The following is a 14,656-nucleotide window of genomic DNA, read 5'->3' as shown; positions in this document are numbered from 1 at the left end:
AAGGGTTAAAAAAGTTTTAAAGGTTCCTTGTGTTTGGATGATAGCATGCAATTTTGCCATTACACCTGTTTATCTGATTTCAGAAAGTTTTAAAGGATTTCAATCTGAAGATCCCAAAAGGAAATGTGGTGGCGTTAGTAGGATTGTCAGGGGGAGGTAATTAATACAATACGTCTAAGATTTATCTTTCTTGGTACACCTCCATTCTTTTTTAACCCAAATTTTCTCCTGTTCAGGTAAATCCACCGTGGCTGCACTCCTAGAGCGTTTCTATGACATTGATAATGGGAAGATTAGTATAGATGGAGTGAATCTGAAAGACCTGGATCCTTCCTGGTTAAGAGGCAAAGCCTTAGGCTTTATCAATCAGGTACACTAAACCTTAGGCTTTATCAATCAGGTACACTAAGCTTTAGGCTTTATAAATCAGTGACACTAAGCCTTAGGCTTTATAAATCAGTGACACTAAGCCTTAGACATTAGAAATCAGTGATACTAAGCCTTAGGCTTCATCAATCAGTTACACTTGACCTTAGGCTTTATTAATCAGTTACACTTGGCCTTAGGCTTCATTAATCAGTTACACTTGGCCTTAAGCTTCATTAATCAGTTACACTTGGCCTTAAGCTTCATTAATCAGTTACACTTGGCCTTAAGCTTCATTAATCAGTTACACTTGGCCTTAGGCTTCATTAATCGGGTACACCATTTCCCTAGGAAGTACTGCATACTAAGCTCTAATCTTATGGTTGATTTTAAAATTTTTTTTATTTTTTTTAGTGATTTTCTAATGTTTTTCTGTTGGAAATACAAATACCTAATTCTACATTCTACAGTACATAGGTATGTTCACACAATCTATCAGTGATTCTATCAGTCTGTCAGTGATTCTATCAGTCTATCAGTGATTCTATCAGTCTGTCAGTGATTCTATCAGTCTATCAGTGATTCTATCAGTCTATCAGTGATTCTATCAGTCTGTCAGTGATTCTATCAGTCTGTCAGTGATTCTATCAGTCTATCAGTGATTCTATCAGTCTTTCTACATTTACAGTACATAGGTATGTTCACACAGTCTATCAGTGATTCTGTCAGTCTATCAGTGATTCTATCAGTCTATCAGTGATTCTATCAGTCTGTCAGTGATTCTATCAGTCTATCCGTGATTCTATCAGTCTATCAGTGATTCTATCAGTCTTTCTACATTATACAGTACATAGGTATGCTCACACAATCTATCAGTGATTCTATCAGTCTATCCGTGATTCTATCAGTCTATCCGTGATTCTATCAGTCTATCAGTGATTCTATCAGTCTATCAGTACGTGATTCTATCAGTCTATCAGAGATTCTATCAGTCTATCAGTGATTCTATCAGTCTATCAGTGATTCTATCAGTCTATCAGTACGTGATTCTATCAGTCTATCAGTGATTCTATCAGTCTATCGGTGATTCTATCAGTCTATCAGTGATTCTATCAGTCTATCAGTGATTCTATCAGTCTATCAGTGATTCTATCAGTCTATCCATGATTCTATCAGTCTATCAGTGATTCTATCAGTCTTTCTACATTATACAGTACATAGGTATGTTCACACAGTCTATCAGTGATTCTATCAGTGATTCTATCAGTCTATCCGTGATTCTATCAGTCTATCAGTGATTCTATCAGTCTATCAGTGATTCTATCAGTCTATCTGTGATTCTATCAGTCTATCAGTGATTCTATCAGTCTTTCTACATTATACAATACATAGGTATGTTCACACAGTCTATCAGTGATTCTATCAGTCTATCAGTGATTCTATCAGTGATTCTATCAGTCTTTCTACATTATACAGTACATAGGTATGCTCACACAGTCTATCAGTGATTCTATCAGTCTATCAGTGATTCTATCAGTCTATCAGTGATTTTATCAATCTATCAGTGATTCTATCAGTCTATCAGTGATTATATCAGTCTATCAGTGATTCTATCAGTCTATCAGTGATTCTATCAGTCTTTCTACATTATACAATACATAGGTATGTTCACACAGTCTATCAGTGATTCGTGGATAATCATGTTTGGGAATTTAGGAATTTGAAAAAGTATCATAAATGTATGTGTAGCAAAGTACATGTAGGTGGTTTCCCACCTTAAGTGATGATGATATCTGGATGATTTTGTTTTTATTGTGATTAGGCATTGAAACTTTACCAGAAGAGTATTTCTTAACACTGTTTTCCACATATAAAAAACATGACTTAAACAGATGTGTCCTTAAGCAGGGGGCATAAGTTCACTGAATTCGCTTGTTTGAGTAGAAATTGTCATTAATATTTTTGAACAATATCTCTTGGTGATGAACATTGTATATATTGCAGTTAGGACAAATTTTGTAGAAAGTGCCCGGAGATAATCTATTTAAAAACTAAAATCTCTTCTGCTAACAAATTACAGTCATGAAATTTGTAAACATAGTTACAACAAAGCTTATGGACATCGAAAAATTATACAGTAATTAAAAACACAAATATAACAAGCTTATGGACATCGAAAAATTATACAGTAAAACACAAATATTACAAAGCTTATTGAAATTGAAAAAAGCGCGGTAAAATGAGGACCTCATGTGCCCCCACTTTTCACTTAATTTCAAAATAGACCCATATCCATGAAACCTAGTATAAACTTGTTTTAAGATGAGACCTTAGTAGAAGTATATATTAATCACAATCATGTGACTAAAGCCACATATTGTCACAGAGGTGAGCAAATGTAGGGTTTTGAAAAGAAAATGACACAGCTTTTAAAATTTTACAATTACATGTACTTTGCTTTAGAAAACATTGGGCACATGTTAGCCTACAAGCATGTAACATTTTTAGGCCATCTGAGTCACTCAGGTGACCTATTGCTATTGGTCTGTGTCCGGTGGTGTCTGAACATTTTTAACTTCTTGATAACTGCCATTCTTCCAGGGTTTTTTTTCTCTTTATAACTATCATTCCAATTCTTTTCAAATTTGGTTTGAAGCATCTCTGGGACAAGGGGGATATAAATTGTAAATTTCTGGACTCCTGCATCTCTGTGATATGGGATAAAAACTGCCCAAAATTGACCAATTTTCAAAAATCTTCATCTCTACAACCACATATATGTATGAAAAACTAAATGCATAGTGATGTAGAGCAGGAGGGCCTCTATCAAAATGCCTCTATCAAAATTGTGGTTTAAATGTATGATCCTGCGGTAGAGTCTCTGACTCTAGGGCAAGGATGAAATTTGACTTTAGTGTTTGTGTTTAAAACATTTAAATAACATCTTTGATGTTTTTGATACTATATTGAAACTAAATGGATATTTAGATGGAGCAGGTAGCCCTTTATCAAAATTGAATATTCATGATTCCAGCTGGTTGGGGTTTTGGTATTATTGTGGGACCAAAATAGTCATAGTGATTATTAGTGTGTGTTTTAACAATTGAACATTTTAAACTTCTTGATATTACTATTCCAATTCTTTTCAAATTTGGTATAAAGCATCTCTTGGACAAGGGAGACATAGATTATATATTTCAAGATTCCTGCACCCCTGAAGCCTTAAGGGTGGGGCAGGGACAAAATCTGCTAAAAATTGACAAATTTTCAAAAATCTTCTGCTGTCTGGAATCTGTCTGTCTATGTGATTATAGATGGAGAGTTATCAGTGGTTTCCAGATCCTTTTGCTAATTTCAATCAAGAGTCTTGAATCCTCATGTACAGATTCTCTGTGAAATGAAGATAAGCCTTGTTTACATTCAAATGGACAAACCAACAGATTTCCATTAATACATGCATATCCTCCTACAACATAAGTAGAGTTTTGTTAGGGTAAAATACGGTACAACGTTTAGCTGGATGCCGTACTCAATATTGTGATTCCGTAACGGATTCCAAACTCTGCAGAACGTGAAGTTTATATAGGCATATTGCATTTATGCATAGTTCAAAATATAAGATATCATGTACCCTCATAGTAAATACTGTGGACAGGTACAACATGGGACTTTCACAGATACCTGCTGTAATAAAGAAACACATTTGACTTAGAATTTGGTGTGAAGTGCTTGCATGGATGAATAATCTATATGGTGTGAAGTGATTGGATGAATTATAATTTGTATGGTGTGAAGTGCTTGGATGAATAATCTATATGGTGTGAAGTGATTAAATGAATTATAATTTGTATGGTGTGAAGTGATTGGATGAATAATTTGTATGGATTTTACTTAAAAGTCTTTGGCCGATTTATTGCTATCAGGTTGTAATCTTACAAGTGCAAGCACTTTGTGGCATAAAAGCCAGTGAACCGAAATGATATTGTGAATGTACATGTATAGAGATGCATTTTGATATCTCCTTGTCAGGCCTGCTGAAGTACCAATAAATTTTTTGTGTGATTTATAACAGTATTTCACAATGACATTGGTTTTTCCTTCCTATGAAAGGAAAAAATGTAGAATATTACTATTTAATACAGTGTAAAAAGCCTTGAGTTTTGTTGATGTGTGTCACCCGGAGATAGCACCAGATTGACATCTACAAATGCAGCCAGATCTAGTGATCATTTTTATTTTGTAACATGTATTTTTTTTTTTTTGATTTGTATCACTCATCCATGGCACTGCTGAGATTGGAATGCAACCCTGCCAACTTAAATATTTTTAATGGTGTATTGCATTTTGATTTTTATTCCATATCTATTACATGTACATCAGAAACCTTTATATAAGAAATCAATGTCTGAAAGATATAATTATATACATTGTACAATATATGTATTATATAAAAGAAATCAGTGTATAGATTTTACTATGTGGCTATAAAACAATAAAAGTGTGGGCTAGCTGATTTATATAATGGACAGGGCTGATTTAGAAGTGTGGGCTGATTTATATAATGGACAGGGCTGATTTAGAAGTGTGGGCTGATTTATATAATGGACAGGGCTGATTTAGAAGTGTGGGCTGATTTATATAATGAACAGGGCTGATTTAGAAGGGTGGGCTGATTTATATAATGGACAGGGCTGATTTAGAAGGGTGGGCTGATTTATATAATGGACAGGGCTGATTTAGAAGGGTGGGCTGATTTATATAATGGACAGGGCTGATTTAGAAGGGTGGGCTGATTTATATAATGAACAGGGCTGATTTAGAAGGGTGGGCTGATTTATATAATGGACAGGGCTGATTTAGAAGGGTGGGCTGATTTATATAATGGACAGGGCTGATTTAGAAGGGTGGGCTGATTTATATAATGGACAGGGCTGATTTAGAAGGGTGGGCTGATTTATATAATGGACAGGGCTGATTTAGAAGGGTGGGCTGATTTATATAATGGACAGGGCTGATTTAGAAGGGTGGGCTGATTTATATAATGGACAGGGCTGATTTAGAAGGGTGGGCTGATTTATATAATGGACAGGGCTGATTTAGAAGGGTGGGCTGATTTATATAATGGACAGGGCTGATTTAGAAGGGTGGGCTGATTTATGTAATGGACATGCAGGGCTGATTTAGAAATGTGGGCTGATTTATATAATGGACAGGGCTGATTTAGAAGGGTGGGGTGATTTACATAATGGACACAGGGCTGATTTAAGTAGAAGAAATAACCCCATATATTTCTAATGTTTTCAATCATAATTTAGCAAAACATTCATTTCTTATATTTGTATTTTGTGATAAAACATTTTTTTATATATATTTAAGTGTATAGGCTTTTGTCAAGTTGAAAATGTTAATATCTATGATTCATGATATAAATAATTCTGGCTTTTTGTGATCTGATTTATTTCCATTGATGAAAACTCCTTTTGGTATGAATAAACTAGTTCATAATTTAAGCTTAGCGTAAAATATTTTTATCGCCTCAAAATATTATGACATTACAAAATACTGTCTTTACGCAGGGTGATATTTACACATACGTAATTACTTTTTAATTTTCTGCAAGGAAATATGAATAGAACAAAATCACTTCAGAGATTCTAATTGGATAAAAAATATAAGGATATATGGGTATATAAAATGCATTTTTAATCATGTCATCACTTGGGGTAAATGACTCTCCTACATTAGTAAAAATGATTTATCACCAAAATTGTTTACATGTGCATGCACCCTAACCAACATGTTTACCTTGAGTGAAACCATTAATATGCATTTTTACTATCAGTTTGATCTATTTGAAATCTCAGAGTAGAAATATCGCTTTCCTATTTCCTTGTTACGAGTATGTGGTAAAGCCAATAATTCAATCATGATTTTTTTATGTAAATGTAGGTTTTCCCTCTTCATAAAAGATAATGTTGCAGTGTGATCACCTGTTGGGACATCTTTTCAAAGTTTTTAAGTGATTTCTGTATATATTATTGATTTGAAAACTATTTCCTTAAAAAATCCATAGGACCTGAGCATTAAATGATTGGCCCAGGATAGATCAATCTCTACAAATAATTCAGTTTAAACTAATTACAAGTAAAAAGTGATGAAAGTTGAATATATAAATGATGGTTGAATATGTTCAGTAGTGCATACCATGTATTTCTGTGTACTTCCTTCCCATTCTCCATTGTTTGATTATAGTATTGCCTACATTTTAATCTTTAAATATAATGGATACATTTTAGAGATTTATTATCACAGCAAATTCATCTGAATTGTAAGATGAAGGGTGTCATATGGAGTATATATCTTTGATGATGTATGACAAAATATCTGAAAAGAAATCCCAACAGATTAGTGACTGAAGTTTTAATAATGCATCCTTGTGCATGGTGATATGGCCTAGGAAACTTCACATTTTAAGAGTTGAATACATATTACCCATAGAGAGTCTAGCTGCTATTTCCTATGCAAAGTAGCTAGATCAATAAGGTTTTTTTTTTAAGCTCAATTAAGTGAGCTTCAATCTCTGATCAATTTTTGTTCAGCATTTATCTGTCCGTCCATTAACTTTTAACAATTTCAACTTCTGTTTTTCAGAACCACAGGTCTAATTTCAACCAACTTGCCACAAAGCATGCTTTGGTAAAGGGGATTCAAGTTTGGTCAAATGAATTGCCACACCCTTTTTTAAGTGGAGATCTTTTAATTATCTTCTTCTCAAGAACCACATAGCCAATTTCAATCAAACTTGACACAAATCATCCTTGGGTGAAGGGTATTCAAGAAAGTTCAAATGAAAGGCCAAGCTTCCCCATAAAGGGAGATAACCAAGAAAAGGCAAAATTAGGATGGGGTCATTTAAAAAATCTTTTTCTCAAGAGTCACTTGGTTGGAATTTACAGGAAAGCTTCCTGGTGTAAAGTACATTCAAGTTTGTTCCAATCATTGCACCCAGGAGTAGGATGGGCCACAATAGGGGATCAAAGTTTTATATGTTGATATAATGGGAAAATCTTTAAAAAGATTTCTTCTCAAAAATGACAGGGCCATGATTTATCACACAAGCATCCACAGGTAGTGCATATTCAGTCTTGTTTAAATTGTTGCCCTCAGAAGTAGGGTGGGGTCACAATAGGGGATCAGAGTTTTACATGGGAATGCATATTAAGGAAACAGCTTTAAAAATTTTCATCTCAATATTAGCAGTGCCATGATTAGTCATATTAATATACAAGCATCTCCAGGTAGTGGGGATTCAAGTTTATTCAAATCATGACCCCTAGGGGATGTGGAGGGCCAAATGAGGGAATAAGTTTTACGTAAGAATTTAAAGGGAAATATCTTTCAAAATCTTCCTCTCAACAACAGCAAGGCTATGATTGTTCATTTTAATGTGAAGAAACATCTAGAGGTAGTTCAAATTCAAGCTTTTTCAGCCTGGGTGTATAAACAGTACACCATCCTCCTCTCATTGTTTGTGAATCTGAACACAAAATTAATGATAATCAATACATAATTTGGATCAATCACTTACCATTCTAAATTTTCATCATCTACCACATAAAGAGTACAAACTTTAATATCTGTATCAAGCTTGTTCACATCAGGGGCCCCAGGGTTGGGGTAGGTCCACCATAGGAGATAAAAGATTTATATGAGAATATACTGGAAATTAATTAAAACAAATTATTTTCAAGAGTAGAAGGGCCACAATAAATCATATCAAAATGCAAATGTTCCCAAGTTATGTGGATTTAAGTTTTTTTAATGCCTCTGCAACTATAGCCTGAGGTAGGGGGTGGTGGTATTACTTTGGTTCTGTCTGTCTGTCCAAAACTTTCACCTTGCCACTTTTGAATGGTGAGTGAAAGGACTCTCATATTTCATGTGTGTGTTCCCTTTGACGAGACTAGATTGTTTTTGACACACATGCCTATAACTTTATGACCTTGACCTTGAAGTTTGACCTACTTTTAAGAAAACTTGACATATATTCCATATCTTTTGAACTATTCATGGTTGAGCTTTCATATTTTGTATATGGATTTTGTATGACAACTTTGCAAGACCTTTCATGTCATACTATGATCTTTGAACTTGTGATCTTGATCTCCAGTCATATTGGTATTGAGGCATCCCCGTGTTGCGTGAATTCGAGTTTGGTTATGTTGTGACCATTTGGGGCTAGGTTAGGGTCACAATATGGAATAAAAAATTTCATGGGAAAAAAAATATTAAAAAAACATCTTTTTAAAAACCACAACATCTGAACAACAGCAGGACCATGGAAACTCAGGTGAGCAATGTTTCCTGTGGGTCTCAGATCACCAGAGTTTCTCAGAAATGCTGTGACCATGCATCCATCATCATGAAATGTGCATCTGCATCATTTTTGACTTTCAGGAACTGCATGACAAACTTTCACAGAAATTCCTTTAGGATAAGGAATTCATGGTCAGTGCCCATATGGGGCCTAAAAAGTGAGGGTAAAACTTTTAAGAAAAGGTTAAGCATAATCTTTCTTGCTTGTAGAATTCAAGCATAAAAAGTGGGTGCATACTTACAATGAGCATTAAGGGCTTTACACAAATAGTGACCTTGAACCTTGGCAATATCTATTGAACCAAGGGAGATAGGACTTTGATATTTCACATGTAGATGCCTCATGACCAGGCCTTTCTTTTGATATGAAGACTGGTGATTTCTTGACCTTGGACTATGACCTACTTTTCAAAAATTTTAACCTTGGCAATGTGTTCAGAATCAAGGGGGTTAGGGCTTTGATATTTCACATTTGAATTTCTCATGATCAGGTGATTTATTTGGTAACAAGACTTTTGACAGTAACCTTGGATTTTGACCTTGTCTATATGTCTTGATTCAAGGAGGCCTTGATATTCACATATAGATTCCTCCTGACAAGGCTCTTCTTTTGGTACCAAGACTGTGACCCAGTGACCTTTGACTTTGGCAGACTTTTCAAAAACTTTAACCTTAAGGCTTTATGAGATTCCTCATAACCAGGCATGTCATGTGGTACCAAGACTTTGACCTAGTGACTGTAGACTTTGACCTAGTGACTGTAGACTTTGACCTAGTGACTGTAGACTTTGACCTTAGTGACTGTAGACTTTGACCTACTGTTCAAAAACATTCATCTGGACTATTATCTTTTGAACCAAAGGGGATAGACTAAGTGTAAAAAGATTCATGCTTCAAAGTGAGTTATGTAGCCTATGGACAATTCTTGTTTTGGTATGATATATACATGTAATTCACTCTTACTCACACTTTTCATTTGTATTTCATAGGAGCCAGTACTGTTTGCTACCTCTGTAATGGAGAACATTAGATATGGATGTCCAGATGCTACAGATGTAGAGGTAGGCAGATTTAGAGATGTTACAGTTAGTACAAATCAATTTACATGTTACTGTGGAGGTAGGCAGATTTAGAGATGTTACAGTTAGTACAAATCAATTTACATGTAACGTATTACACAAGGTTATAAGAAAACAGCGGTGGCTAACAAGTCTGGTATTAGAGTACTGTAGCGGTGGCTAACAAGTCTGGTATTAGAGTACTGTATTACACAAGGTTATAAGAAAACAACGATGGCTAACATAAGAAAACAGCGGTGGCTAACAAGTCTGGTATTAGAGTACTGTAGCGGTGTATTAGAGTACTGTAGCGGTGTATTAGAGTACTGTAGCGGTGGCTAACAAGTCTGGTATTAGAGTACTGTAGCGGTGACTAACAAGTCTGGTATTAGAGTACTGTAGCGGTGGCTAACAAGTCTGGTATTAGAGTACTGTAGCGGTGACTAACAAGTCTGGTATTAGAGTACTGTAGCAGTGGTTAACAAGTCTGGTATTAGAGTACTGTAGCGGTGACTAACAAGTCTGGTATTAGAGTACTGTAGCGGTGGCGAACAAGTCTGGTATTAGAGTACTGTAGCGGTGACTAACAAGTCTGGTATTAGAGTACTGTAGCAGTGGTTAACAAGTCTGGTATTAGAGTACTGTAGCGGTGTATTAGAGTACTGTAGCGGTGTATTAGAGTACTGTAGCGGTGGCTAACAAGTCTGGTATTAGAGTACTGTAGCGGTGACTAACAAGTCTGGTATTAGAGTACTGTAGCGGTGGCTAACAAGTCTGGTATTAGAGTACTGTAGCGGTGACTAACAAGTCTGGTATTAGAGTACTGTAGCGGTGGCTAACAAGTCTGGTATTAGAGTACTGTAGCGGTGTATTAGAGTACTGTAGCGGTGTATTAGAGTACTGTAGCGGTGGCTAACAAGTCTGGTATTAGAGTACTGTAGCGGTGACTAACAAGTCTGGTATTAGAGTACTGTAGCGGTGGCGAACAAGTCTGGTATTAGAGTACTGTAGCGGTGACTAACAAGTCTGGTATTAGAGTACTGTAGTAGTGGTTAACAAGTCTGGTATTAGAGTACTGTAGCGGTGACTAACAAGTCTGGTATTAGAGTACTGTAGCGGTGGCGAACAAGTCTGGTATTAGAGTACTGTAGCGGTGACTAACAAGTCTGGTATTAGAGTACTGTAGCAGTGGTTAACAAGTCTGGTATTAGAGTACTGTAGCGGTGACTAACAAGTCTGGTATTAGAGTACTGTAGCGGTGGCTAACAAGTCTGGTATTAGAGTACTGTAGCGGTGGCTAACAAGTCTGATATTAGAGTACTGTAGCGGTGACTAACAAGTCTGGTATTAGAGTACTGTAGCGGTGTATTAGAGTACTGTAGCGGTGTATTAGAGTACTGTAGTGGTGACTAACAAGTCTGGTATTAGAGTACTGTAGCAGTGGTTAACAAGTCTGGTATTAGAGTACTGTAGCGGTGACTAACAAGTCTGGTATTAGAGTACTGTAGCGGTGGCTAACAAGTCTGGTATTAGAGTACTGTAGCGGTGGCTAACAAGTCTGGTATTAGAGTACTGTAGCGGTGACTAACAAGTCTGGTATTAGAGTACTGTAGCGGTGTATTAGAGTACTGTAGCGGTGGCTAACAAGTCTGGTATTAGAGTACTGTAGCGGTGACTAACAAGTCTGGTATTAGAGAACTGTAGCGGTGACTAACAAGTCTGGTATTAGAGTACTGTAGCGGTGTATTAGAGTACTGTAGCGGTGTATTAGAGTACTGTAGCGGTGTATTAGAGTACTGTAGCAGTGTATTAGAGTACTGTAGCGGTGATTAACAAGTCTGGTATTAGAGTACTGTAGCGGTGTATTAGAGTACTGTAGTGGTGTATTAGAGTACTGTAGCGGTGTATTAGAGTACTGTAGCGGTGGCTAACAAGTCTGGTATTAGAGTACTGTAGCGATGTATTAGAGTACTGTAGCGGTGTATTAGAGTACTGTAGCGGTGTATTAGAGTACTATAGCGGTGACTAACAAGTCTGGTATTAGAGTACTGTAGTGGTGACTAACAAGTCTGGTATCAGAGTACTGTAGCGGTGGCTAACAAGTCTGGTATTAGAGTACTGTAGCGGTGACTAACAAGTCTGGTATTAGAGTACTGTAGCGGTGACTAACAAGTCTGGTATTAGAGTACTGTAGCGGTGGCTAACAAGTCTGGTATTAGAGTACTGTAGCGGTGACTAACAAGTCTGGTATCAGAGTACTGTAGCGGTGTATTAGAGTACTGTAGCGGTGTATTAGAGTACTGTAGCGGTGACTAACAAGTCTGGTATTAGAGTACTGTAGCGGTGACTAACAAGTCTGGTATCAGAGTACTGTAGCGGTGACTAACAAGTCTGGTATCAGAGTACTGTAGCGGTGTATTAGAGTACTGTAGCGGTGTATTAGAGTACTGTAGCGGTGACTAACAAGTCTGGTATTAGAGTACTATAGCGGTGACTAACAAGTCTGGTATTAGAGTACTGTAGTGGTGACTAACAAGTCTGGTATCAGAGTACTGTAGCGGTGGCTAACAAGTCTGGTATTAGAGTACTGTAGCGGTGACTAACAAGTCTGGTATTAGAGTACTGTAGCGGTGACTAACAAGTCTGGTATTAGAGTACTGTAGCGGTGGCTAACAAGTCTGGTATTAGAGTACTGTAGCGGTGACTAACAAGTCTGGTATCAGAGTACTGTAGCGGTGTATTAGAGTACTGTAGCGGTGTATTAGAGTACTGTAGCGGTGTATTAGAGTACTGTAGCGGTGACTAACAAGTCTGGTATTAGAGTACTGTAGCGGTGACTAACAAGTCTGGTATCAGAGTACTGTAGCGGTGTATTAGAGTACTGTAGCAGTGTATTAGAGTACTGTAGCGGTGACTAACAAGTCTGGTATTAGAGTACTGTAAACCAACTTTTATTCGCGTGGGAGAAAATTTTGCGAGAACCTCATTGTCGGGAATATTTCTCGTTGCGAACCAGTCCTTGAATGTCTGTCATTGGCTTGGAAAAGGCTCGATCATGAAAATTACTCGTCGCGAACCAGTTTATCGCAGGTGAATCACGAAATAAAGTAGCGGCGAATAAAAAATGGTTGACAGTATTTCCAGCTTGTATTTTCTTCTGTTTTTAGTTTACATTGATGATATACCTCTTACCTGAATTGTATTACATTGTACATGTGTACATATTTCCTGTGAAAAGCTTTTTTTAAATAATACAACCACTGAATTTGAGTACTTTGTAAGTTTGTTTACAAGACTTGACATTGTCTGTAGGTGATGGAAGCAGCCACAATGGCCAATGCTGATGGATTTATTCAGTCTTTCCCAGAAGGATACAATACAGTTCTGGGGGAGAGAGGGGTCACAGTATCCGGGGGACAGAAACAGAGAATCGCTATAGCAAGGGCCCTCGTCAAGAATCCCTCCATTCTGGTGCTTGACGAGGCCACAAGGTAATTTGACTGCATGCCATACAGACACAGCCTTTTGATGAGGTCAATCCAATTATACATGTATATCAACCTCACAGGCAAGTGTTGGCTAAGCAAGATCTATATATACAAATAGGGGATTGCAACAATTCGTCGTTCAGACATATTAAAAGATTATATGCACCATATGAGCTTTCTTCAATTATGAGACATGTGGCTCACGAATTAAACCATATTACTCTTAGCCTTAGTATGTAAGTCCTCGAAGCTCGCACTTCATGCTTCACTGCATATCATAACATAGTGCAGTAGGGTGTGACATCATAGCTATATTACTCTCTCTTGTCTACAGTTGTAACATTGAATGCTAAGGTCTGGTTTGGGGAACTCGAGTTATACAGGAATACAGGAATATATTTTTTTCTGTGGAATTAACAGCATGATAAGATATCACTTTATTTCCTCATTACTTTATTCCCTCGTCTGAAATATTTGTCTCCTCCAATAGAACAAAATCATAGCAAGGAAAGATTCCAGAACTATGGGAACTGTAACTATTAAAGTAACAGAGTTTAGTCAATCTGCAGGATATGTTGAACTTGCTGCCACTCATGAGGCCATGTTAGATGCTGCACCCTTAGTCTTTTCTTGAAGAAGAATTTGAGAAAATCTTTCTTTTATATAATCAGATACCTCAGCTCTATTGTAAAATATGTCATGATGCATTTTATTTCCCCATGCAATGTTATCATATGACGAAGTTCAAAACTTCAAAGCAATAGATTATAACAGAATTAATTAACAGTCAATTTGTCAAAATCTAAAATTATCAAAAGTTCGAACTACCATATTTGTATGTACATGTATTATATCTGCTGTACAAAAAGACAGAAATATGTTCATACATCATATTTATGCTGCTTCTTAGGATAGAATTTGTAATAAATCACAAGTATATAAAATTTATGCCTATACTCTAATAAAATTTCAAGGTCCAATATGGTATGAAAAGATCGTGACCTTGAAACTAACCTTGACACAAAAACAAGAACTGCAACACCCAGTTTTCTATGTGTCAAAAAAATATGCATTCAAAATCTTTAGTTGTTGTGTACAAAATATCAAATCTCAACGCAGCCCAAAAATACAAGTTTCCATCCTTAATGAATATTCATTAATAAATGCACCAGAAAATCACAATAAAATCTGCATTGTTTATTAATTTTAGTGCATTGGATGCAGAATCAGAGCAAATAGTTCAAGCAGCATTAGATAATGTGGTGAAAGGTAAGACATAGTCATAATTACTAAAATATTTAAACAATTTATATAAGCTTGGAGTGATGGTTATCTGCTTCACGACATGCATGCATGATTATATTAGAT

The 14,656-nt window shown here is 36.4% G+C and overlaps 1 protein-coding gene across 1 annotated transcript in view; it reads left to right on the top strand.

The window, feature by feature from the left end:
- The window catches only part of LOC125646791 (mitochondrial potassium channel ATP-binding subunit-like), a 39,804-nt gene that overhangs the window by 20,043 nt on the left and 5,105 nt on the right, over window positions 1-14,656 (top strand). The window contains exons 12-16 of the mRNA XM_048873324.2: window positions 84-156; window positions 237-370; window positions 9,732-9,803; window positions 13,113-13,291; window positions 14,499-14,557. Of these exons, the coding sequence (XP_048729281.2) occupies window positions 84-156; window positions 237-370; window positions 9,732-9,803; window positions 13,113-13,291; window positions 14,499-14,557 (517 nt within the window). The remainder of the gene's footprint in view (window positions 1-83; window positions 157-236; window positions 371-9,731; window positions 9,804-13,112; window positions 13,292-14,498; window positions 14,558-14,656) is intronic.

Source organism: Ostrea edulis, chromosome 6 (assembly GCF_947568905.1).
Source record: "Ostrea edulis chromosome 6, xbOstEdul1.1, whole genome shotgun sequence".
Taxonomy (NCBI): domain Eukaryota; kingdom Metazoa; phylum Mollusca; class Bivalvia; order Ostreida; family Ostreidae; genus Ostrea; species Ostrea edulis.
The sequence above is the reverse complement of the archived record's forward strand: the minus strand, read 5'-3'. Positions and strand labels throughout refer to the sequence as shown.